The sequence below is a fragment of the Ovis aries genome, chromosome 2, assembly GCF_016772045.2.
Source record: "Ovis aries strain OAR_USU_Benz2616 breed Rambouillet chromosome 2, ARS-UI_Ramb_v3.0, whole genome shotgun sequence".
Classification (NCBI taxonomy): domain Eukaryota; kingdom Metazoa; phylum Chordata; class Mammalia; order Artiodactyla; family Bovidae; genus Ovis; species Ovis aries.
The window spans coordinates 48,626,276-48,653,774 of NC_056055.1; the positions used below are offsets into that span (position 1 = coordinate 48,626,276).

General features: G+C 42.5%; 2 protein-coding genes across 2 annotated transcripts; one reads left to right on the forward strand and one right to left on the reverse strand.

Moving 5' to 3' along the window:
* Positions 1–923: 923 nt before the first annotated feature.
* On the reverse strand, positions 924–8,980 carry SEC61B (SEC61 translocon subunit beta). Its single transcript, XM_027964394.2, has 4 exons — positions 8,893–8,980; positions 8,614–8,711; positions 4,240–4,341; positions 924–1,204 (listed from the first exon to the last, which is right to left on the reverse strand). Exons 1-4 carry the CDS (start codon positions 8,893–8,895, stop codon positions 1,117–1,119), a joined length of 291 nt encoding a protein of 96 aa, XP_027820195.1. The 5' UTR covers positions 8,896–8,980; the 3' UTR covers positions 924–1,116.
* A 347-nt stretch (positions 8,981–9,327) lies between these two features.
* Positions 9,328–19,605, forward strand: ALG2 (ALG2 alpha-1,3/1,6-mannosyltransferase). The gene is made up of 2 exons (XM_004004225.5): positions 9,328–9,695; positions 12,227–19,605. Exons 1-2 carry the CDS (start codon positions 9,348–9,350, stop codon positions 13,127–13,129), a joined length of 1,251 nt encoding a protein of 416 aa, XP_004004274.2. The 5' UTR covers positions 9,328–9,347; the 3' UTR covers positions 13,130–19,605.
* The last annotated feature ends 7,894 nt before the right edge of the window (positions 19,606–27,499 follow it).

Genomic DNA, 27,499 nt, shown 5'->3' on the forward strand with positions numbered 1-27,499 from the left:
CTTTGGACCTGAAATTACTTTCAGCCAGGATTTAAGAAAAACACCTATGAAACTGCTTACCTCTTCTAAAAAAAATTTTAATAGGCTTAGAGAAAGATGTTTTCCAAATTACCAGTTTTTTAAAACTAATACACCTCTTCATCATTTTGTGATTCTGCTAGACAACTAGGGTGTTTTACATGGATCTCGTAATGTTTAGAAATTCTGGCTTAGAGTCCTAGACTCAGAGTGTACACCTTTGAGCTACTCTTGGTATTTCCTAGGGTCTATCAGAAACTGAATGCTCATAGCCAGAAGGCAATATAAGCTAAGTGACACTTCAAAAATTTTTATTTTTGGTTAGAATTATAACAACTCAGTTAAGAAATTCTGGTATCTCACACTGATTATTAAGGTCTTTAATTTTCAAAATGAAACAAAATTTTCTATAAGAAATCTAATTTATCAAACGAATTACTTCAAAAGGGGTTTATCGACAAGTGATAAAACAGATTGAAACCCCTCATCTAGACTCACAGGATTAAGAGCTGAAAAAAAGAAAACGCAGAAATATTATCTGTGGCTTTAGAGACAAAGAACAGAATGAGCAAACATTTCATCCAAGATTTCTGGATGATTTCTATGATGATTCCGTTGGGTACCAGCTGCCTCTGAACACAGATCTGCCTGATGGAGTCATAGGCACACTCCTTGAAAACCACAGAACACTCAAAATGACAATCATCAGGACGGAAATACCTAGAAGAAAACAAGCCAAGGCCAATTACAGCATCTTGGATTTGAATGACTACATGGTCATGTAAGAAACTGTCAATCCAACCGAAAAAAAAAAATCTACACAAAACGATTTCTACATATTTACTTGTAAATCTAAAGAGTGACTAAGTGCCCTAGCAGTCAGGCATCAACAATGAGACTTGGTATAAATGAATTAAAAAGTTTATTAGCCATAGAAAAAAAAATGGATTCTTTAATTCTCATTAAGTTCCCTATAAAACAGTAAGCTTGCAGAAAATTTCTTCCTCATGAACAGAAAATCACTATGTTTTTGGTCCAAAATATGTTGGGATTTTTCCCTTTCTTCTTCAGATGACAGACAGATGGATGTAGCCGAATCTATGAACGAGTGTACTTGCCCCAAATGTGCAACATAAATACAGAAGCGATGAACAGAAGACTCATCACCAATACTGGAACAGGGCCCCTGGAAATAAGAAAAGAAGGCATGCTTAGTTTCAGTAGTAATACATTATAATATCTGTAATATTAAAGACTGCCTAGAGGAAAAGGGAGGGGAAGGCACCCAAGATCCATCGAAGAATATAATTTAGATCGTTTAAAAATATTCCAAAAATTATTACTGTGGATATTTTGAGGGTGTGGTGACAGCATTGTGGTTATTTAGAAAGGAGGGATCCTTATCTTTTAATAAAACATACTAAAATATATACAGATAAAAGGATCTGTCTTAGAGATACTAGTCTCTCTGATTTCATGCATTTGATATTTTCCATAATAAAAATTTAAAAATTTTCCCAAACTCTTTAAGTACAAATGAGCCAATTATCAAACTATTATTTCAAATTAATAAAGACAACCTTCATTGTCTAACTGTAATAAAATAGGCATACAAAGATGAATATCACATTATAAGTTATGAGGTATATTTTAAATATATGATACCATATGATCAACATAACTCAAGACACAGGCGAAACAAATATTCATCTCATTTCATAAGGAAGAAAAAGTGAGGCTCAGAGAGATTATTACTTGCCTCAGAAAGCAGAGCCAGAATGGACAGGAGGGATCTGAACTCAGCTTTTCTGATACACTGCTCATTTTACTGCTTTAAGGTTCCCATATTTAAGGAACCAAACATTCTAGGCAACATAAAAAGTTTGACTTCTATTAGTTTACCATAAAGAAAGGAAGTATCAACAGATTTTACTCATCAGCGCTTCTCTAAATCAAATGTTTTCCAGGTTAAGAATTAGTACATGGGTTTCTTAAAGATAAAACTCGCTGATTTTACACAACCTGTGAATGTTGACCTCAGTCAAAGGTTACGGGCCTCGCCTTTCTGACTCTTCTTGCCAACACCAGTTTTGGAGAATTCAAGAGGTCACTTCACCTCCCAGATATACCTGGGGGTGGACAAAGACCCCAGGAATCTTTATAATTAAGGTAGTAGAATAACCCAGCGGAGCAGCAGGCTAACAGTCAATCCACTAGTGGATAATAATCAATACACAGGGATCCAAGTCCTTGGTACACCATGTTGTTCTTCCAGAATTTGTACAATTATGAGAGTAAGCAAATTTCAAAGTCCACAGGAAGACATCATCGTCACCGTGCACTGGATCACACTCCCTCACCATGAAGCCCCGTTCCCTAACATCAGCCAGAGAGCATGAAGCTGGGAGAGCACTGCTCACAGTCCAGCCGCTAGAGTGTGGAAACCAGCTCTGGCCCTCACAAGCTGTGACTGTGGCCCTGTGATTCACCTTCTCCAAGCCTCAGTTTCCTCATCTGTGAAGTGGGGATAATCACAGCATCTCTCTCATAGGGTTGCTGAGGTATTAAATATATTCACACACCAGTCAGGCTGCTAGTAAGCTCCCTGGAAATGCTATCATTATCAACCGGAAAAAATTTCTAACTCCCAGGAAGAGCTAACAAGCTCCAAGATGTGGATCTCTGTCCTTTCACCACAAACCTCTCTCTGTGGTATGACAATACTGTGGTTTATGACACTTCAAAGGAATGGCCTCTATCGCTTCCTGGGAGGACTCACAGCAGCAGCAAGCCCCACTGCACAAGAGCCCAAAGCAAGCAGGAGTCAGACTCACCCATGTGAGGACAGTTGTTTTACCACCTCGAGAAGGGTTAAACTGTTGTTCCCAGGATACCCTAAGAGCAACAGTTTCAAACTTCCTCTCAAATGCTCAGAAAAATTACCTCTAGCGAGGACCAGAAAGTTGTCAGATTGGTGCCAACTCACATATCCCCAACCTCAAGAATTACTTCCTTAAAATATATTCTCACCTTACAAGTCTTCATTATAACAGAAAAAAAAAAAATTCGATAAATAAAACCAAATCTCAAGAATTCTAGGGAAATCTTCCTAAATTAAATTTGTGATTCAGGTCAAGCTACTAGTCCAGTTAAATAAACTAACCCAAATAAAGCTGATTTTTGTCTTCTGGGCTGCCAAACAGATGGCATGGAATTTAACAGTCAGAAGAGCTGGTTCCATCTCTGGCTGGCTGTTTGTCTTTGACAAGTAGCTTTGCTCCCTGAACCTGAGCTTCTGAACCTGAGGTGCTAAACAAATGAGAGTTGCTGTCATTATTCCAATTCCTCATCCACTGAATTTAGTCAAGAAATAGCTGTAAGTGGTATCCATATGCTTCTCTGGTGACTGAGATGGTAAAGAATCTGCCCACAGTGTGCGAGAGCCAGGTTTGATTCCTGGGTCAGGAAGATCCCCAGGTGAAGGGAATGGCAACCCACTCCAGTATTCTTACTTGGAGAATTCCATGGACAGAGGAGCCTAGCAAGCTACAGTCCATTGGGTCACAAAGAGTCAAGACATGACTAACTCTGAGACTACCAACTCTGAGACATGACTAACACTGAGAGAGAGAGAGGCAGTGGTGTCCTGGAGTCTACCTGGTCAGACACCTGTAGGATTAGGTCTGCCACAAGGTACCAGAAAGTGAAGTGAGTCAGGCATGGGGAGCAATCCCCGGGATAAGAACTTGGAAAGTGATAGGGGTTCAATCACCACCCACCAAAGGCAAGGAGGCCTAAGAACTTTTCAGCGAACCTAATGCAGAAACTCCCATTAGGGTGTAATAATATCAGCTTACGCCTCCAGGAGAGCTTTGAAAAATCACGGAGCTCCTATTCAAATGGTTAGTCCTATTTCTCAGTGTGGGACAAGAACAGCAAATGAAGAGCAATTTCATCTAATTAAGCCATTTTCCCTCCAGTTCTCTCTGTTCCCATCATTTATTTTGACAGAGCTACATGAAGGTGTCCCCCTGCTTTCACTCAATTCATGAACAGATGTCATTCTGAGCCCTAAACTGGCTGGTACATGAACAAACCAAACCCAGCCCACCTGGCACAAAGAAAGCTGCTGTGTATTATCAGTCTCATCAAAGCAAACACCACTGGTGGCAGAGACACGGTGCTGCCAAAAGGCTCTGTGATTCTGCTCCCAAGACTTACACTTTGAGCCCTGGTGAATCCTCTGTGTAGAATCGCCACATCCCCCCAGTGCCCGCTGAGGTCGTACGTCCTGCGCTCCTTGTTCCACAGCTGGCATTCTTCCTGTGAGAGAAAAAAGTATGTTACGAATGGCCTTTTCTTGGAAACTCTTATCAGAGCATTATGACATATGCTACCATTATATTTTTAAAGAACCAAAAAATTAACTTTTTCTTTGCTAATACCTTCCAAAGTTTTGCTTTTACTCCACTAATCATGATAACCACTAATAATTGAGTGCCTGCCATAGGCTGATGCATATAATAACCCAGAAAACAATTAAGATTTTAAAATGACTACTTTAAGATCTTTTCAAATCACTTTATTTTCTACAAAAGAGACCAAAAAAAAAAAAAAAAAGTAAGTTGTAATCCAGGTCTCAAAACAGAGTACTCATTTGTTGAAAAATTATTTTGTAGTCTGTTTTCATTATTTTGATAGACTGACCATATATCTCAGACAGAGGTAGGATGTGAAAAATGCAGGAAACACCCAACCAGAAACTCAACCCTCACAAGGGGGATCGAGGCTTGTGAAGTGAACTGTGTGGGGAAGGCAGCCTTAGCACACAGAAGCAGTGAACAGCACTAATGCCACTGACCTGGAAGGAACCAGGGACTCCCTCCCCACCGGGTCACTGGAAACCCTCCCCAGCAGCTATCCCCTCATACAGCATTCCTCCAGTTCCACTTCTCATCTCCACTCAAGAGTGAGAGTGGGACCACTTGAAAAGAAGTCGCAAGTGTGAGAGAGGTCATAAGAACCTTCTTCAGCCCATTTATCACCAATTTATAAATTCTAGGGAAGGGGACAGGAAGAGGAGAGATGGAAAGCCCCGTTTCATCACTGCCCCCCACCATTAACCAAATCCTCAAAATCCTGTTCCAGTTATCTGTGGGCTGCTGGTTCTGGATTTTTGAGGAGACGGGCATACAGGGAAAGACCAAAAGTGAACACCCTGTCCCCACCATCTCTTCTCACTGTCCTCCAAACTCTGATCCTGCTCCCACCTCACCCTACCATGGACCTAATCCCACACTCTGAATGCAAGAAGCACTGGGAGCCTGCCCTGCTGCGTTGAATGGAAGAATGGAGTCATGGTTCCAGTGTGGGCTCTGGCAAAAAGAGCTGCGTTCATGTTAGAAGTCTAGAAACAGCGTCAAACAATGATTTAGGTAGACTGTACCCAAAAGAAGATATTTCAGACATGTTAATTATGGGCCATGTGGTCAGCTGGGAACTTCTAACTCCATTTGTATGAGTGTTTCTATGGGAAAACTGATTGTAAATATAATTACACAAGGATTTACAGACTAATTCATACCCAGAAGATCTTTCACATACAGATACACATCATCTACTCGGTGGCCTAAGTACATGAAATCTGAACAAGCTGATACACCCAGCGTGGACCTGACAAGTCTTCACTGAGCTGAGACTGGGACCCGTGCGCTTTCTCCTGCTCCCACTCCCACCCTACTCCAGTTCCTGTCTTCAGCATCTCAAGGAGCCCCCCACCCCCTCACGGAATCAGTCTAGCCTCTCTGAAGAGTTCTTACATCTGCTGGCACACAGGACACTTTAAACTAAATTTCTTTGGGGTCTATCTTACGCTTTCTTTCCGGCCACTGTGTAACTGCCCCTTCTATGCCATAACACACTGGTTCTCATAACCAGCGTTTAACATGCTTTGTTCTGACTTGGTGGTCTTCTGGCTGTTCCACGGCCTGACTTGCTCCCTTGTCTCTTTCAGGTTTCAAGTCACATGTCACCTACTCTGAACATCCTATCCCTACCCACTCTCTATTCTACACCCAACTTTTTTCTTGGCCTTACTGCCTGAAATTATCTATCTGCCTCGGCTGTGGTCTCTTACATTGGAATATAAGGTTCAGAGGTCAAACCCTATCTAGTTTCTCCACAAATATAGCCTCGTAACAGGAACAGAGCCTGGTATGCACCCTCAAGTATCCATTTGATCACTTCCTTAATACCCCTGGCTAGTCCATCATCTTACTATCCCTGACTCCCATTAATCCTAAACACTGTAGCTTTTATAGCTTTACAATTGATAATGCACTATTGTTCCTTTTCATCCCAGCAACTTCCTTTTATATGGTTAACAACAGAGCAAAGACTCTAACCCTAGCCTGACCTTAATTCCCAGAGTTTCTTCTCCAAGGTACTACCTCTATTATCTCATTGAACATGGAGACAAAATGCAACTATGGGAGCTATATAATGCATAGCACTATTAACTATTAGCTTCAACTTTTTCTTACAAACCCACAAAAAGGGAATATATTCATAGACAGCCAGTATCTATTGTATTACACTCATGAAGTAACACTTAACATTCTAGAAGGGAACTCTGTAGGGTCTCTCAATACAACCATGGTCTATCTAGTTAACTGGCCCCAGCCACACTGAATTCTAAAAGATGACACCAACACCCACAACTTGATAAGCTACATATGTCCTCAGATATTTGTTTCTCCATTTCACTTGTGCAGCAATTATTTCATTTTTATTAAGTAAATAATTGTGTTATATTTAATAAGTACATGATTTCTTTTTTTCCTATAAAAGTTCTCAGATGACCCAACTTCCTGCCACACTACTAATTCTCATTAACTAGACCCATTCCCCAAGGAACTGTACCTACTGTACATGTTTTCCATTCCAGTATAAAGAATCTCTGAAACCCAGGGTAGAAACAAGAAAGCACTCCAAGACCAAATAACCTACACCACAGCTTTCCAGCTGGTCCATCCCCACCTTGCCTTGAACATCTTGATGACAGGGCATGAGTCAGGATTATCTTAGCATTTCTGACAGTTCCACTAAAGTTTTGTGGGTTTTGGTTTTGTTTTTTTTTTGCTCTAAGATGAAATCTGTCTCAGGTGAGTTCATATCATCAGTTTTAGATTTACTTACTGTAGCCAATAAGAAAAGTCTCATCCCTCGTCACCTCGTCACATCCTTGAGGACAGTCTTCATGTATCTGTTCAAGTTCTTTTCCTCTCTAGATAACAACCCCCCTTCCAAAGGGGGGGAAAAAAATCTCAAGACTACAGGGTGGTTTGAGTTCTTCCTTCACTCACCATCTATTGTTTTATGGTAAGACGGAGATAACAGGCAGTTTCTGTCAAAGGCTAATGAAGGAGGTAAATATGGAAACACAAATGCTATCAGAAGGGCATGAACAAAATGCTTGGGTGTAAAAGAGAAGACTAGCAGCTACTGTTGCCTTTGGAGTTAGGAAGGCCTCTAGTGGAAATAACCTCTGAGCCTAGTCTTCAAGATATACAGGAACTGGAGAGGGTGGGGGTGGGGGGAATGGATGACTAGTGAGTTCAGAAAACAGTAATAAACTCACTGTTGCTAGATCATAAAGAGAGAGAGGAGAGAATCAGTTAGACTGGAGGGGAAAAAAAAACACCACAAAGAGTCGTGGTAACCCTCTTCCCGTCCCCTCCAGTGTTTAAGCAACAAGAAACTAACACCGAAGCTAACCAACAGTGTGACAGAATCAGAGAAGAGGACACATTAGAGTGCAAATTACCTGGAGAGGAGATGAGTTAGGTACAAAACTTCTCTAGATGAGAGAAACTGAGGGCTAAACTGATGAGAAGGTTTTAGTGTGCAATATAAACGTACTGAATAAAGACTGAGCATTAAGAAAAATCCAAGATGCTGCTGAAGTTCTGGCTTTGGGCGAACGAGTTTAAACAGTACCATAAGGACGTAAGGAGACATAATTAGGGGCGGGAGCTGAGGTGAACGGAGAAGGCGATGGCACCCCACTCCAGTACTCTTGCCTGGGAAATCCCATAGACGGGGGAGCCTGGTAGGCTGCAGTCCATGGGGTCGTGAACATTTGGACACGACTGAGCGAGTTCACTTTCACGCACTGGAGAAGGAAATGGCAACCCACTCCAGTGTTCTTGCCTGGAGAATCCCAGGGACAGGGGAGCCTGTGGGCTGAACTGCGCATTGAACGAGTCATGTTAAACTGAGTGTGTATGGGACTTCCAGATAGAAATGTGCCAGGCTCAGGTCTAAAGATACCAGTTCAAGGACGTCACTTTTCTCAATGCTGTGACCTTACTCCAGTTTATCTTTCCTTTTCCAAGAGTGATACTCAAAACTGAGCAAAGAAAATGTTGCCTCCCTCTCGAGACATAAAAGACCCAAAACTCTTTACCCGTATGGCCACACCACAAGAAGTTTTGCCCCTATGGATCTTAACATTCCGGGGTCTCCTCCTCAAGACCAACGAATTCTTGGGCCCCATCCCTAGGAGCCCACAGCCGAGTTCGCAAGAATCCTTACCTCTGCCGGACGGTGGATCCCGCCGCCCGGGCCGCCACTGCTTTGCTGGGAGAGCGCCCTGAGGAGCCCACGTTAGTGCCACTGGGGGCTGGGCCAGGCTGCAGAGGAAGACAAGGACAGAGACTGGTGAGCGCCGCCGGTCAGCCCCCAGTTTCCTGGCCCAGACGGCCGAGACCGGGACACGCACTGGGACGCTGGGGAAGGCAAGGAAACTGCGGGAGGCAGGAATCGGGGCGCCTGGGAGAAAGCGGGACAAGGAGGGAGACTGGGGCCACATACCATGCTGAAGACAGGACGGTGGCAGGGAGCTGAAGCGAACTGCAGAGGAGCGGTAGAGCCTCGCAGCCAGAGAAATAACACAGGTCCCGCCCCAGACTTGCTGGCAGGGCCCTCGCTGACTCCGGGACGCCTGGGCTGTCCCACGATATGCCTGTAGCAATTCTGCTCTGAGAGATTTGATGAGCAGCTGTATGGGAATTACAGGCCTCCTGTATTTTTCCCTTGGGCCACAACGTCCTTCCTAGAATCAATTCTCTACCAATGGGAAGATCTAGCCATGGTCAGACGAGCAATTTCCTCCGGCAGTTACTAGACACCCACAGATTCGCGCTGATGTGGCCTAACCCACGCACGCGCCGCTAGGGCCAGCTGGGAAGCCGGACTAAGGAACCTGCGCGGAAGCCCTTAAGAGGGCTGGTGGCGTGGGCGTTCCGCGCAGGCGTGGCTCCTTGGCCATGGCGGAGAAGCCGGGCCAAGATGCGGACTCAGGTCCTAAGCCAACCGTGCTGTTCCTGCACCCAGACCTGGGCGTGGGCGGCGCCGAGCGACTGGTGCTCGACGCAGCGCTGGCGCTGCAGGCGCGCGGATGTAGCGTGAAGATCTGGACAGCGCACTACGACCCGGGCCACTGCTTCGCGGAGAGCCGTGAGCTGTCGGTGCACTGCGCCGGGGACTGGCTGCCTCGCAGCCTGGGCTGGGGCGGCCGTGGCGCCGCTGTCTGCGCCTACGTGCGCATGATCTTCTTGGCTCTTTACGTGCTGTTCCTTGGCGATGAGGAGTTCGACGTGGTCGTGTGCGACCAGGTGAGGCGGCCCCGCCCGACCCTCGCGGTTCCCGTTGACTCACTCCTGAGAGGTGCCCCCCCGGACCTCTGCTGACCTCTTTGGGTCTGTGGTTCGGAAAGGTGGGGGAACTGATCTGGAGAGGTTAGAGTGGGAGTGACACCACGGAGCTCGAACTTTAGTATGGACATGCTATAACTTGGCCCCACCCTCAGGAGTTTTCATCCTGGGCTGCTGAGGTGTGCCCCCGAAATCTGCATTTTCACTGGATCATCGGGTGATTCTGAAGCATATGGGCCTTGGTGCTCGCTCTAAGAAACGCAAATATTAGAAGCCAGCCTTCAGTCAAGTTTTACTTCTCAGTAACTTGTGTCTTTCCTATTGGCATTATTCCTGTTGACACTACTTCCAGGCTACACGTGTCCCATTATAACTTTCGCTGTCAAGCACTGTTCCTCAGAGTGTAATGTGTTTATAAACACCCGAAGCTCAGCATGTCATGTCCCTGTTAAAACTTTAACATGGCTCCCCATTAGCCTTTGGAGAAGTCCAAGCCCTTTACCTGGATCTGGACTCTAGCTATTCTATATTTTTTTTATGTCTCTTTCCCTCCCTCCCCCCCCCCCCCAAAAATTTTTTTTTATTTTAAAAAGTAACATTTACTCAGGACTAAAAGTTCAAATACTGTGAAAGACTAAATGTAAAAACCCCATCCTGGTTCCACTCCCTAAAGAGAGACACTGTTAACAGTTTCTGTATGCATTCAGAAATTCTTTGTGGCTGTACTAGCATATAATGTCTGTTTATAGATACATCTTTTTATTTATAATTAGGATTATGACACACCTACTATTGGTCAACTTGCTCTTTTTCACCAAAAAGTTTTGCTTAGGACTTCCTTATATATCAATATTGCAGATTCACTTCATTCTTCACAATGACTGGAAATTTTGCTTTTGTTTGACCTTGTCATACTTTATACATTTTTCTGCTAAAGGACAGTAGCAGTGTGACCAGGTTTTTTGTGTGAATAAATCGGTTTGGGGGGTTTTTTTTGTTTTTGTTTTTTTGGCCACACTGCACAACATGTAGGATCTAGTTCCCTGACCAGGGATGGAACCCACACCCCCTGCATTGAAAGAGCAGTGTCTTGACCACTGGACCACCGAGAAGTCCCAGTTCAGTGTTGTAATAAACATCCTTATATCTTCATTTTTTTTGTATTTCTGCAAGCACTGTCTTTGAAATTCATGGAAATAAAACTGGTAGGTCCAAAAATTGTATGTCTTAAATGACAGTAGAGCTTGCCAAATTTGCCTTCCAAAGAGGCTGTGTCCTTCTAGTCTCCCACAGCAATAGAGCCCCTTACTCTGTGCACATTGGCTATTGTAAACTGTTATAATCTTTGCCAAACTGATAGGTAGAAATGGTATCACGTTTGTATCTGTATTTAATTGTTAACTTCCCAGTTACTTTTGTCATCCATGCTTGTGTGCAGGTTACTTCTTTTGCCCAAGCAATCCACACATGTAAAACTAGTCAGTAAGCATCAGGCAGCTGAGACTGTAGTGGACAAACGAGCTTGGCCGAGCCTGGATTCTAGTTCCATGTCTGCTACTTTTTAGCTTTGAATAAATCTCTCAATACCCGTAAAGCTCACCTTTTTCAGGTGTTAAGTGAGCTAGAGATTAAGTGATTTGTAAAGATTACTCAACAGGAAGGAAAGTCTCTAGTGACGATTATGGTTAACATTTCAATAAATACTGAGCACATGTGTGTGCTACATTCTTACAGGTTTTACATAACACCAGTGCACTTAATAATGACCAAAACTATATATATATATATATATATATGTATATATATATATATATATATTTAAACTATAATTGTCACCACCTTACAGAACAAGGCCCACAGAGAGTTAAATTAGTCACACAGCTAGCTAGTAGAGCTGAAATTCAAGCCCTGGCAATCTTGATTCCACTCTAAACTACATTAAACTACTACAAATCATTCATTCAGTTCCTTACGAGGAGGTAGATTCTGGAGTGACTCCAGTGTGGTAGCCACTAGCCCTGGGTGACTTTTAAACACTTGAAATGTGGCCAGCCTGAACTGAGATGTACTATAAGAGTAAAATACATATCTGATTTTAAAGATTTAATGTGAAAAAAAGAGATGAGAAGATTTTATTAACTTCTTAACTATCGATTATGTTTGAAGTGGTAATAGTTTAGAATACATTAAAATTAACCTTTAAAAAGTTGTTGTGTAGTTACTAGATTTTTTTCTTTCCCTTGGACAGTGCTGTTCTAGAGGAAACCACTGGACTTGCAACTTTAAATATTTAGCATGTGTCCAGAAAATGTCTCCCAACCTTCTATACGCCAGGTGTTGTACTAGGTGATAATCTGGGGGAACACAAAGGAAAATCAGACATTGCCCACAAGGGGCTCACAAACAAAGAGGCAGGGCAGGTGCCTGTTTGTTTAATTTGGCTGAAGTTTAGTTGACCAGTCACTTCATCTCCTGATTCTTGCTTTGGCTAGGTGTCTGCCTGTATCCCCGTGTTCAAGCTGGCCAGACGGCGTAAGAAAATCCTGTTTTACTGTCACTTCCCAGATCTGCTTCTCACCAGGAGAGATTCTTTTATTAAACGCCTATACAGGGCCCCAATCGACTGGGTAGAGGAATATACCACAGGCATGGCAGACTGCATCTTGGTCAACAGCCGGTTCACAGCTGCCATTTTCAAGGAAACGTTCAAGTCCCTGTCTCACATAGACCCTGCTGTCCTCTACCCATCTCTGAATATTGTCAGCTTTGATTCTGCTATTCCTGAAAAGCTTGATGACATAGTCCCCCAGGGGAAAAAATTCATATTCCTCTCCATCAACAGGTATGAAAGGAAGAAAAATCTGACTTTGGCACTAGAAGCCCTTGTAAAGCTGCGTGGAAGATTGACATCCCAAGACTGGGACAAAGTTCATCTCATCATTGCAGGTGGTTATGATGAGAGAGTCCTGGAGAACGTACAGCACTACCAGGAACTGAAGGAAATGGTCCAGCAGTCTGACCTCGGTCAGTATGTGACCTTCCTTCGGTCTTGCTCAGACAAACAAAAAATCTCACTCCTCCGAGGCTGCACGTGTGTACTGTACACGCCAAGCAATGAGCACTTTGGCATCGTTCCCTTGGAGGCCATGTACATGCAGTGCCCCGTCATTGCTGTTAATTCAGGTGGGCCCTTGGAGTCCATCGTCCACAGTGTCACAGGGTTTCTGTGTGACCCTGACCCAGAACACTTCTCGGAAGCAATAGAAAAGTTCATCCAGGAACCTTCCTTAAAAGCCACAATGGGACTGGCTGGAAGAAACCGGGTGAAAGAGAAGTTTTCCCCTGAAGCATTTACCGAACAGCTTTACCAATATGTCACCAAACTGCTGGTATAATCGTATTTTTTTTTTGAAGTTTTTATGCTGTATTCATTAATATCACATTTGTAGATTATACACCAAGCTTTGAAACCAAAGGAAAAAACCCTAGTATCTAGTACAGAAGAAAATTTTTTTAAATATACTTGAATCTGAGTCACTTTCCTCTACCCTATACCTCCCAGACTACTTTTTCAGAAGCACAATATTTTTTATGCTATAATAATTCTGAGTATTACTAATGGTGATTAAGATATAAATGTGGTACAGTTCCATATTCAGAATATTTTAATTATATGTTCTCTAGATTACTGTTATTCTACTTATAAACTTTGAGTCATATTGTGCCTTATTTGGTTTTAATACTTAAAATGTATCATCAAAGTTGATTAATTTGGCTTCACGAGAAGACAATTACTGTAGTTCCTAGAATCAGTCCACCTCAGTGTTCAGTGACCTCTGTGAGGAAATTTTTGTTAGTCATACCTTTGCCTGGACCCATAGCAAGAATGCTCTGTGTTTTTTGTTTTTTAAGAAGATGGTTTATTGTGTTTTGCACACAGATATGATAATAAAAGATGTTTATCATAGGAAGAGAGAAAATACTAGATTTCCGCCTCCGTGATCTGTTGTGTGGTGTTAGGAATGTAGACAGCCAAGCCTGAAGTCAGAAACTAGGGTAACTGGACATTGGAACGAATGGCTATTGTCACACATGTGGTGCATTTTGTTTAGGGCAGTGCAGGAGACCTGGGTTTGATCCCTGTGTCGGGAAGATCCCCTGGAGAAGGAAATGGCAAATCACTGCAGTATCCTTGCCTGGAAAATCCCATGGACCGAGGATCCTGGGGGGACTGCAGTCCATGGGGTCACAAAGAGTTGGGCATGACGGAGCAACTAACAGACTTTTGTTTCCTGGTGTCATCTGAGTTGTCAACTTCATTAATATTTGTGTTTTATTAAGTAAGCACCTACTAAATGTAAGACACTAGTGTTTTTTATCCTTCAAGGCCTAACTCAGATGCCACTGCTGGGAAGCTTTCCTTGACCCTCTACCCAACTCCTGAACTGGAAGCAGCCTTCCCCTTCCACATTTTCTGACCCTCTCATAGCACTTACCAGTCTTAAAGTTAGTTATTTACCTGTTGGTCTAAGTACGTATGGGGCTTCCCTGATGGTAAAGAATGTCTGCCAGTGCAGGTGATGCAGGTTTGATCTTTGGGGCGGGAAGTTCCCCTGGAGAAGAAAATGGCAACCTGGAAAATCCCATGGACAGAGGAGCCTGTGGGCTACAGTTCATGAGGTTGCAAGAGCCAGATACCACCACCACCACCTAAGTACAAATAAACATAAAGCAGTTTTCAGTGTATCTTTAAAGCAAAATTCATTTTTAAAAAATAATAAAGATCACTGGCCAAAGGCTCCACATGAATCAACTCTAAGAGCAAAGACCTGAGAGCCTAATTAACTGATATGACTTTAGGCAAATTGCTTGATCTCTGGCTCAGCTTCTTCATCTGTGAAGTAGAGTAACTGTACTCTTGTACTTTGCTCATAGGGTTGTGATGAGTTATCATATATATGTAAAGTAAAGTAGTAGTTGGCACAGAGAATGGGCTATGTAGATGCTAGCTAGTTTTGCAATTTGGGGCTATCAGAAATGACTACAGAAGTTCCACATGGGTGCCTGCTGCACTGCTGTATTGTTCTCTGAGGTTCTTTAGAGGATGGAGTTTCAGGTTGTGATCTGTCATGTCTGTCTATATGCCAGAAGTATTTTATCACTGTACCAACAAGAAGTTCTCTAAAATGAGAGTGTCAGGTTTGTTGAGTCTTGTGGAATGAGAAGTTCAGTTGAGTTCTCTTCGGTGTTGTGAACGCTTGCCACCCGGTAAAATGGATCATTCCATCTTTTGTGGTTTGGTGCGTGTGTTTCTCAGGGAACAGCAGCCTTTCCAGAAAGACCTGATGACTCTGTCCACTGGGTTTAGGAAAGACAGACTCGGTCATGCTTTGAGCCATAACTGATGCTTACCCATTCCAAACACTAAAACTTGCCTGTTTGACCATTTCTATGCAGATCCTCCGAAAGTGGACTACATGAGTTTGTGGGTCTTACGTTTAACTTCCCTTCATTGTCTTAAGCCGCAGCAGGTGACAGTAAGACCACAGATCTGGAAAAGATGTAGAGCCCAGCCTGAGCTTCCAGCCTCTGGCATATTAACTCCTGCCTCCTAGACCTAGGATGGAGCTTTGCCCATAGGAGTAGTATTCACAGCTTCCAGAAGTAAGCTGAAGTTAGGGAGCACAGAAGCACGGGAAACTGAAGTAAACTGCCAGGATGTTAACATTAGTAATTCTAACACTTAACTGTGGCCACGTCAGACAGCTCACTTAATCCTAACAGGTCTATGAAGCTTCGGTGCTCTTCCCTTTAGAGATTAGTATGGTTAAGCAGTTGCCTGTGTCGCATAGCCTGGAGAGATGAGCAGTGTCTCAAGGCTTTCAGATTCCTGAGTCCAACCACTGTAGCATTCTTCAGGGTACCTCCACCCTGCCCAAGCTGGTGTGTGTGTATTCAGTCAGAAGTCCTCTACCCTACTGCAGGCACAGCTGTTCAGGTCCCCAGGTTTAGAAAGGCGTTGTTTGTTACTCATCTTCCCTTTTCAGAGCAATCTTCTAAGGTGGATATGATTGTCCCTCATTTTATACACAAGGAAGCTCAGAGAGATGAAAGACTTGCTGAAAGGCACAGTTGAAGCATGAGTAGACCGGGATTCGACCCCGATTACCTGATCCATCCTGGATGGCACTATAGCAGAATTTTTCAGCCAGCTCTCCTTTGACAAGCACAAATATCATATGACCGTTAATACTTTGTGAAATTCAGAATAAGTACAGCATTCTTTGATTCAAAGCAAAGCTGGGGGACACGATACTGTGTCTTCAGATTAGTGCTCTGAACCTAAAAGAGGTACTGACATCCCACATGCACCCCATTGCTCTGTTGCCAACCCTGTGAGGAATCCTGCTCAGTAGCCCTCACTGAGTAACACTGGGTCATTCAAAGTCCTAGTGGAGTTATCAGGGTCATTTACTTTGACAAAGCAGAAATTCAAGCTGATGTAACTCAAAAGATTTTGGGTTTTTTGATTTTTTAATATTTTTTTATTTATTTGCTTGTGTTGGTTCTTAGTTTCATGATGCGGGATATTTCCTTGCAAGGGCACAGACTTGCTAGTTGTGGACTCCAGAGCACTTCAGCTTCAATAGTTATGACATGAATTTAGTTGCCCCACAGCATGTGGCCTCTTTTTTCCCCAACCAGGAATTGAACCCAAATCCTGTGCATTGCAAGGCAGATTCTCAACCACTGAACCACCAGAGAGGTCACTCAAAGGGTTTTAAGAGTTGGGTGTTTGAAAGAACCCATGCCAGAAAATACTGTCATGCCCGCCCCCTGCTCTCCGAGCCTGGGTGAACTGGAGATGGGAGACGAAAGATTCTTTCTCATGCACTCTCTTTCAAAGAGATGACTGTTTTCCCACGTCAGCTCATTCCCATATGCACATCAATGCTACTCTTGACCCCTGTTGCCCTTCATGGATCTCCACCAGTTAGCTCAGATTCTGTACACACACACGCACGTGCGTGCAAGTTGGAGGTGGGGGTCGAGGCATGTACATAGAAAAGATGTCCACTCGGTCAGCTAAGGGGGAGCAGTATTGTGGTTCTTCCTGTTTGGAAAGGATTTAATGACTAATGATACTGAACTCCTGTTTGGGAAGGCTTTAGAGTTGGCAGAGCTCTTTTTTTTTTTTTTTTTTTTTGTAAGTTTACTTTAATTGGAGGCTAATTACTTTATAGAACATGGAAATAAGATTTAAAATGCTTAATTATAGAGTATTTGTGTTCTTAAGAATACTGTATTTATGGGGTTGGGTTGTGGCAGAGCTCTTTTCAGCATCACTCCAGGTAATTATTGTAGCCATGCTCACTGTGGAAAAGCTGAGGCTTACAGCTGTGAAGCCCTGGACCAGGTCGAGAATTCTTTCAGTTGTACTATGGATGCTTCATCAATAAATGCCTGGCCACCTTCTGACCAGCCCAGTATGCTGGTTTAACCATCTTCTTCCTTAAAGAAAATGAGGCACTTGGACACTCCCTTGCCTTGCCTTCTGCTCATCCCCTATCCCTGTTGATCATCAGCCCTTTTGCCTCCCCCTCGGCCAAATCACTGTTGTGTGACCTCCTTTCTTTGCATTTCCAGGTCCCAGAATTAAGTCCACTCAGAGCTGACTAGGACCCCAGAAATCACTCTGTGTGATTCAAATGTGCTTTTCCATGGGTGGGAATACAGGCCCCCAGAGCACGGGACCTGCCTGAAGTCGTGCAGGGACCGTTGAAGCCCTCTGAGTTCATTCTGAAGCGCCTCACGCCGCCTCGACTATCAGAAGCCCCTTATCTCAGGCCACTTTGAACTCCTTACTCCTTCATTCCTAACCTCAGTCCCCTGCAGCTGTATCCCCAACAGCCTGTGAGGGTGCCACCGTCCAGACACTAGTGCCTGCTAGCTGAGGGGTGGGGGGCTCAGCTAGTGACAGCTGTCCTCTGATTAAACAGGAACCCTTGAGAGTGGGAATAGGCAGGGATTTCACCGTGCTGACTCTGAGCCAAGTGGCTGCTGGAGCCAGCACTCTCCTTGCCCAGAGGATAAGGATTAGGTGGAGTTCACAGTGAGGGTGAACCACTGGTGATCCAAAAACAGGACCACAAGCAAGTGCTGAACTGTTTAGTAGGAAGCACTATCACTAGGCCAGCCACTGATGTCTTTTGAGACAAATACAGCCTAGATGTCTCTTGGGGGTTGTGTGTATGTATGTGTGTATCTGTGTGTATTGGGGTTTGGTGGGGGCTTGGGCAGTGGGGCGAGGGGACAGGCATAGCATGGTTGTGATTTACCTTTGTGACCTACCACTCACCCAGGAAATTGACAGGCAGAGTTAGAACACACTGCTAAATTGATGATACCAGATCAGCCTTTACTTTTCTGTATTACTTAAGCCAGAATTTCAGGGTTCCACAGCTACTGAGAAGGTGTCCTAAGGTGATAATCCTCAAGTCTAGGTTTCTCTATAAAATGGATATAATCAGGTCTAAGAAGCCCACCGCATAACATGGTTGTGAAGAGAGTAAGAGGACTGAATGAAATGATTCAGTGACACACAGGATGTAAAGCCGATGTGGAGAGTGCCATAGAATAGAGTCCTAAAATACATCTGCACCTGTGGTCAGTTCATTTCTGCCAGTTAATTTCTTTACCTCATACTATATGCAGAAATGAAGTGGCTCATAGGCCTAAACATAAAAGCCCGACTGTAGAAGTTAGAAAATCTCCACAGCCTTTGGGATAGGCAAAGATGTCTTTGATAGGATACAAAAAGCACAAAACATAAAAGGGAAAGTTGGTAAGTTGACTTCATCAAAGTTAAAAACTGCTTTTCAAAGGACACTGATTTACAAAAATTAATAAGTCACAGGCTAGAAGAAAATATTTTATATAATAAAGACCTGCACCCAGGATATGTAAAGAAGTCTCACAGCAAGAGAACAAATAACCCACATTTTTTTAATGGGGGAAGGTTTGAAGGGCCATTTCACAGAAGCTCTACAAATGGCCAATAAGCACATGATAAGATGTTCAACATCAGTGGTCCTAAAAGAAGTGCAAATCAAAACCACAGTGAGGTATCCGTGCACACCCATAAAATTGAAGACTCAGTGAAAATGTTGGTGAGAGTGTGGAGCACCTGGACTTCTCACACATTGCTGACAGGAATAGAAAATGGAATCAACTCAGAACAACGTTGAAAGTTGTGCACAAAGTTAAACATGACACCATACAACCCATCAGTTCCACTTCTAGAAATTTTGCCTAAAATAAGTGAAGACGTATTTAAACAAAGACTTATTCAAATGTTTATGGCAGCTTTTTTCATTAATAGTCAAAAACTGAAAAAGTGTCCATCAGCAGGTGAACAGATAAACATTGTGGTACATTCATGGGATGGACTATTTCTCAGCAATAAAAAGAACGAAATGCTCATGAGCCCAGTGATATGGATGAATCTCAGAAGTATGCTAAGTGGAAATCAGACACAGAGTTTGTATTGTGTGATTCCATGAAGATGAAACCTTAAGGAAAGAAAAAGCAAAATTAATCTATAGTGACAGAAAGCTGCCTGTGGCCCAGGATAAGAGATTGACTAGGAAAGGGTACAAAGGAGCTTTCTGATATGATGGAAATGTCCTATATCTTTATTATGGTGGTGGTTATAAGGGTTTCTAAATTTGTCAGAATTAATCAACTGTATGCTCAAAATGAGTACATGTTATTGCATGTCAGTTATACCTCATTAAGTTGATTTTTAAAGAAAAAGCACGTGTGATGTAGTCCCATTTTTTTGTAGAAAAAAGTCTTGTAAATGAATAAATGTGATAATATATGTGCATGTGTTATTTATATTGTTGTTGTTCAGTTGCTAAGTTGTGTCCAACTCTTTGTGACCCCATGAACTACAGCATGCCAAGCTTCCCTGTCCTTACTATCTCCTGGAATTTGCTCAGACTCATTCCATTGAGTCAGTGAGGCTACCTAACCATATCATCCTCTGTCGCCTCCTTCTGCTCCTGCCCTCAATCTTCCCCAGCATCAGGGTCTTTTCCAATGAGTCAACTCTTCACATCAGGTGGCCAAAGTATTGGAGTTTCAGCTTCAGCGTCAGTCCTTCCAGTGAATATTCAGGGTTGATTTCCTTTGTGAGTGACTGATTTGATCTCCTTGCTGTCCAGTCGATTCTCAAGAGTCTTCTCCAGCACCACAATTCAAAAGCATCAATTCTTCAGCACTCAGCTTTCTTTATGGTCCAGCTTCACATCTGTACATGACTACTGGAAAGACCATAGCTTTGACTATATGGACCTTTGTTGGCAAAGTGACATCTCTGCTTTTTAATCCAGTGCCTATGTTTGTCATAGCTTTTCTGCCAAGGAGCAAGCGTCTTTTAATTTCATGGCTGCAGTCACTGTCCACAGTGATTTTCAAGTTCAAGAAAATAAAATCTGTTGCTGTTTCTACTTTTGCCCCATCTATTTGCCATGAAGTGATGGGACTGGATGCCATGATCTTAGTTTTTTGAATGTTGAGTTTTAAGTCAGCTTTTTCACTCTCCTCTTTAACCCTCATCAAGAGGCTCTTTAGTTCCTCTTTGCTTTCTGCCATAAGGGTGGTGTCATCTGCATATCTGAGGTTGTTTATATTTTTCCCAGCAATCAGATGGGTGTGATTAATCAGTAGGCATTAAAATCTTATTTCGTTTGCTTATATTTTCTGATACTCCATAAGCTGATTTTTTCATTTAAAAAATTCAAATATAAAAGAAAACAAAATCTTATTGGTCACTTATGTTCTTACAGTATATTTTTAGACATTTGTGTTTCCAACTATTACCCTATTTGGGATGTGTGCTGCTAAGTCCCATCAGTCGTGTCCGACTCTGTGCGACCCCATAGACGGCAGCCCACCAGGCTCCTCTGTCCCTGGGATTCTCCAGGCAAGAATACTGGAGTGGGTTGCCTTATCCTTCTCCAATGCATGAAAGTGAAAAGTGAAAGTGAAGTCGCTCCGTCGTGTCTGACCTTCAGCGACCCCATGGACTGCAGCCCACCAGGCTCCTCTGTCCATGGGATTCCCCAGGCAAGAGTATTGGAGTGGGTTGCCATTGCCTTCTCCATTTGGGATGTATAGTTTGTCCTAATTAATCCCTTACTATTATATATTCTGGTGGCTCAGACAGTAAAGCATCTGCCTACAATGCGAGAGACCCGGGTTCAATCCCTGGGTTGGGAAGATCCTCTGGAGAAGGAAATGGCAACCCACTCCAGTACTCTTGCCTGGAAAATCCCATACGGAGGAGTGTGCTACATAGAGGCTACACTCCATGAGGTTGCAAAGAGTTGGAGAGAAACATTTGTGTTTCCAACTATTGCCCTATTTGGGATGTATAGTTTGTCCTAATTAATCCCTTACTATTATAGATTAGGATTGCTCCAGTTGTTTGCTACTGTAAGCAACCTAGCAGGAAAATTATTAACTTTAAATTCTAAAGGCAAATATTAAAATTTTTAAAAGCAAATTTAAAGAGCAAAAATAAGGAAAATCAGAAAAAAGTAGGCATGTGAAAATGTTGCAAAAGTATTCAGTAATACACACAAAAAATAGAAATTAAAAATAACTGATGATGTTTATTTTCAAACTAAGTTACCTTGTCCATCTTGCTTTAAGCCAAATTATATGCTCCCTTTCATTGTGGGACCTGGACACCTAACTTAACAATTCAGTAACTAATACTAAAAAGCAGAGACATTACTTTGCCAACAAAGGTCCGTCTAGTCAAGGCTATGGTTTTTCCAGAAGTCATGTATGGATGTGATAGTTGGACTATGAAGAAAGCTGAGCACCGAAGAACTGATGCTTTTGAACTGTGGTGTTGGAGAAGACTCTTGAGAGTCTCTTGGATTGCAAGGAGATCCAACCAGTCCATTCTAAAGGAGATCAGTCCTGGTTGTTCATTGGAAGGACTGATGCTGAAGCTGAAACTCCAATACTTTGGGCACCTGATGCGAAGAGCTGACTCATTTGAAAAGACCCTGGTGCTGGGAAAGATTGAAGGCGAGAGGAGAAGGGGCCAACAGAGGATGAGATGGTTGGATGGTATCACCGACTCAATGGACGTGAGTTTGAATAATCTCTGGGAGTTGGTGATGGACAGGGAGGCCTGGTGTGCTGCAATCCATGGGGTCACAAAGTTGGACACAACTGAACGACTGAACTGAACTGAATTAATATGGTATCATACATCAGGACATACCACTATGTCTTTTTAACATAGATAAAACTTTAACAAGGTAACTGTATTAGAACTGTTGATTCCAAGTGACAGAAACCCAACTGTAGCTAATGCAGAAAAGGGGAATTTATTTAGGAAGTTATAGGGATAGATGATTCAAGGAAAAAAATTGCATAAATGAAGTGGGAAATGGTAGGCTTGAGGTTCAGATGGAATTAGGAATTCACATGCTATCAGAAAACCAATTTTGACATAATATATGACATCACTGTCTTTCATTATAGGCTAGTTTCTTATGGCAGGAAACATGACCACCAATAGCAGTGGAGAACCTCCATCTTACTGTGTATCACCAAAGGGGAACCAGCCTTCTTTATCAGCATTTGAAAAGACATCAGCAAAGGACAATGATGGAGCCTTCTTGATTCAGGTGTCTTCCCCAAAAGTAAGGAAGCAAGTCAGGAGGCAAGGTACTATTGTTTGCTGGGCTCAGGTGGGCTCCCATCCACTGTGGGCAGGACCTGGGGTCACATAGTGGGAGGAATCACATAGCTGGGAGAAAGGAGTCCAAGAGGGTCCAGAGGAAGGAGGAGGAAGCAGTTCCCAGAAGAAGGTGAGTTGGAAAGAAAAAATAGGTGTAAAAAAATGAAGCTCTTAGGCTTAAGGAGCCCTGGCAGACAAACTATCCCTCCCATATAACTTTAGCCCTTTGCTTCCACTTCCACAATACATCTGGCTAATATCTGTTCACAACCAACCTTGTGCAAGGGCCTGGGGGTAAAGAAGTTAACAGTTTCATACTCTTTGACTCTACATTGCTTGATATTAATGTTGCCAGACCTGACTTTCTTTATTTTACTCATTTTAATTTTGAATATTCCATTTTTTATTTTTATTTACCTAATAAGCAGAGAAACCTTGTATTTAAGGGTTTTTTACCTCGGATCTAAGAGTATTGGCCTTCAATGATTTATATATTTTTGAAGTCGTTAAGGATGACGGGTTATTTTTATTATACTTTTATTAAACAGAAGTGCATCATCCTTTCTACCTTCTTTTTCTGTTTCTTAAAAAAAGACACTTGCTTTGCCTTTTCCCTTCTTCATTCTTTTGATCTGCATTGATGTATGCCAATAGCCCATTATTTTAGTAAAATAATTTCTTCCAAATATTTTAATCTTTTGATATCAGTTTTGACAAGATAGTTGCTGCAGTTGTTTAGAATTATTTCAATACAATCAACTGGTCTCACCACTTCCAACAAGTTCTTATCTGCCATTCTTGAGTTCCTCCTTCAGAGCTATCATCCTCTTCCTAAGAATACACTTTGAGTACCATTTTTTTTCAGAGAGAATACATGTATTTGCATAATTAATTTCCATTGACTTTACATATGAATAGCTTGATTTTATATAAAATTCCTGAATCATGTGTTTGTTTTAAAAACCTTTTCAACTGTTGTGTTAACATCTTCCAGGTAGATTTTCCTATAGTGTGTTCTAGGCAAAATCAGGTATAAAAGATGCTCCAGAGAAAGGCTTTCATGGTCAAATAAGTGTGGGAAGTGTTCCATACAGTTGTGAATGTACTAGGCAAAGTAGCATGGTGAAGGCCAGGAGACATCTTGAGATACTGAAGATGGTTTACTTTTATTTCCAGTGTTCCCAACCTATTTGACCACAGTAATCTCAAGAGCAAGCAAGTGACCAGTAATGTGTTTATAGTTACTATTTGGTAAGCACTTACTATGAGCCAGGCACTATTCTAGGACTTATTCTGTGGGTATCAATTCATTGAGTTCTCATGGCAGCTGTATATGGTTGATAGACTTTTTCAACCCATTTTAACAGGTGGAAAAACTGAGGCACACTGAGCTTGAGAAAATAGGCTCAAAAACGGCCAATTCAAACTCAAGCAGTCAGTTTGATATTACTCACAGCCCTAACAGTTGGCAAGTAAGGACAGAAGGCAACTTCTATATGTGTCCCAAGTCTTAGAAGCATAACAGAACATCTAATTGCACCAAAAAGGAAAAAACTTCCCACCAAACAGCCTCTGTAACAGAATTTACCGCTGAATTACTGCAAAGGCACTTTGGGGGGTAATCTGATTATCTCCAGTCCAAGTGCTCAAACTCTGCTGTTGGCCAATGTCCAGGACCCATCATTGAATACTCATCACCTCATCAATTCAGCCTCCTAGACTGACGGGCAAAACAACATCCAAATATTCATTGCACATCTGTGCTGGGCAGATTATACATTAGCAATTCAAATCCAGCTAGTGTACTGGCCGTTCCTGCAAATGTGTCTGTTTGGGTGAGATGCCTTGTTGTCTGGGACGGATAATAAGGCACCTCGGTCTAATCTTGAAGAACAATCAACCCATCTTGCGAAGGTGACTGTCTGTGTGTGTTCTTGCCCTGGCAGCGATGGAACAATGGCCCCATAACGCACTCGACTCAGCTGGCAATGAAGTCCCATCCTGATTAGGAGCCATGGCTGGTGTCAATCACCACGGGATGCACCATTGTCCTCTGGTCCCCAACACAGTTTATTTACAGGAAAACAAAGGCTTTGGGGGGCTATGGCTGCTTCCCAGAGATTGCAAAATAGATTGAGCTGTCAAGCACACAAAGTAGATGAAGATTAATGAGTTGTGTGGACAATAAATATGACGAGATGACCATGAATATGCTAATGGGCATTATCCATATACACCGTAATTGCTACCAAAATTAAAAGGTAGCATGAAGAAGACGGGTCACAAGGTGACAGGGAGATAATCTTAGATGCTTGAGACGCTCACCCCAGATAAGACCCTCTACAGGTTTCCTTACCGCCGATTAAACCATCCCGAAGCAGCATTGTTCACAAGCTGTCTGAATAGGCTCCTTTTAAACAGGGGATGTAAGGAGTGGGGTGAAAGAGTAAGCTGGAAAAGTTACTTTAGGGAAAGGTGTAATTAGAATAAGAAAGGTGTTTATCAAAGGCAAGAAGTGCTCAGCTGTCAGGCTCCCTCCTCATCCCCAGGGACAGAACTGATGAGGATGTCACTTGACACTTCAGCCCCCCACCACCCTAGAGCCACAGAGACTATTAGAACTACAAGGATGTTATTTAGGTTGCCTTTTAAGAAGGAGTGGGTGATTTCTCAGAGTGTTCCAATACTCTGATGACTTTTTAAAAATACACATATTAGAGACATTTGAAGGACACAGTGTTTAAAGGCAAATGAAATTCTGTTTCCATGAATGATTTGATTTTGGACATCTGTATCCTGTGAAATTGCGGCATGGCTATGGCATGGCTGATTCCCTCCCAGCCTCCCAGCCTGTCTTCACAGTCCTTCATCTGGCAGGTGTTCTCTGACCCTATTCACCCCATCTTCCTGTTCACCCCGGCTGTCTGTGGATGGTGATTAAGTTAGCACCTAGTTTCTATCCTCTGAAGTAGGACAATGGACCCCATCCCCTGGAGATCCATGGAGCATCACCACCAATTGTAAGAACACACCTTTGCTCCTAAAGATAGAATCTGAATATGTATTTCTTGGCCCACAACAGGTGAAGGAGAGCAGGATGAAATCAGGGTCCAAGAAGAAGGCAGAAGGATGGAAGAGAGGAAGGGAAGTCAGGAGAAAGAAGCAGTCCCAGAGACGGCCTGAGGCTGACTACATGGACTGAAATCAGCCTACCAGGGGAAAAGGGCGTTTTGTACAAATATGTGAGACAATCTCTCTGAAAAGGGTGGGAGAAAAAGATTGTCATTGTGTTCAGTCACTGAGTCATGTCCAACTCTTTGTGACCCCATGAACTGCAGCACACACACCTGTCTTCCCTGTCCTTCACTACCTCCCAGAGTTTGCTCAAACTCAAGTCCATTGAGTCTGTGATACCATCCAACCATCTCATCCTCTGTCATTCCCTTCTTCTCCTGACTTCAATCTTTCCCAGCATCAAGGTATTTTCCATTGAGTCAGCCAGGTAACTCTGGAAATCAGTGGAGTCTACAGAACCAAAAGCACACGAGCATTTCACTCTGGTTGACAGAGTTGTTTCCATATGTATACTGATTAACAATTCTGAAACCACTGGAACTGAATAAATGAGTCTATGGATGGCAGATGGTGGAGCCAGGCATCTCCTTGTTGAAGTGGAAGTTTTCAGGTGAGCAAGGGGAAATGGCTTTGAATGATCAATGTGGTGATGTGGTTGGAGATATTAGTTTGAATTCATGTTTAATGTAATATAGACACAGATGGTTACACAAAGAAATCTTTATAGATATGTGTATATACATAGGTTAGTGTACACACGTATATTACCTTGTGTCTCACCTGGCAAGGCAACAATGGCAACAAATGACTCAGTAGCAAAAAGCAAAAGTAAAATGTTAGTCATTCAGTCATGTCCGACCCTTTGCACCCTCACCTGGTTCCTCTGTCCAGGCAAGAATACTGGAGTGGGTGGCCATTCCCTTCTCCACGGGATCTTCCTAACCCAGAGATCAAACCCAGGTTTCCTGTATTGCAGGCAGATTCTTTACTGTCTGAGTCACCAGGAAAGCCCAGGATAAAGGAAAACCTGGTACCAACTCTTGGTTTCTAATACCAGATTCCAGTAAAAGAAAGGATTCACAGATAAATGCCTTAGCCTAGGATAGTGTAGAAAATATACAAGATAAGCCTAGAGCTTCATATAATGCCAAAAAGTAAGACATTGCTAAAAAAACATTTTTTTAAACCCACATTGATGGGGAGTATATCAGTGGGACATAGGAGCAACAAAATAAAGTAGTATTGGATTATAACCCAAAATATAAAATAAATATCCATGAGTCCAGATTGATATAGATAAATGGTTGAATAAATAAGTAGGAAAAATAGAATAGACAAATTACCCATGCAGAAGAATTCCAAATAATTTATATAGACACCTCACCCTCAACAGGTGGAGTATAACTTCTCAGTTAATTTTAGGGCCTCCCATAAAGGGTACAATATGAAAGGGGAGGAAGAGAGAAACTTGACAGTGGAGAAATCTGAGAAACACTGCCTCAACCAGCTGATCAAGGTCAACATCAACAGTGATAAGTCAAGTTGCTGGGATGTACTCTTGCTATAATATGATGAGAATGGCAGTTTGCTTCTGTGGCCTTCCTCCCTCAAACCCGTAAACTCAGTCTTAAGAAAAAAATATATCAGGCGAATTTCTTTAGGACATGCTGTGAAATACCTGACCAGTATTTCCTCAAAACTGATCATCAAAAATAAGGACGCTCTAATGTTAGATATCTCATTTTTTTAAACTACAAATTAAAAAACAACAAGAAAATCCTGAGAATATCACAGCTTTTCCAGCTTTCCCAGTACCACTTGCTGAGAAACTTTTTCCCATTGTGTAGTCTTGCCTTCTTTGTCAAAGACTAATTAACCATAGGTGTGTGGATTTAGTCCTGGGCTCTCTATTCTCTTCCAT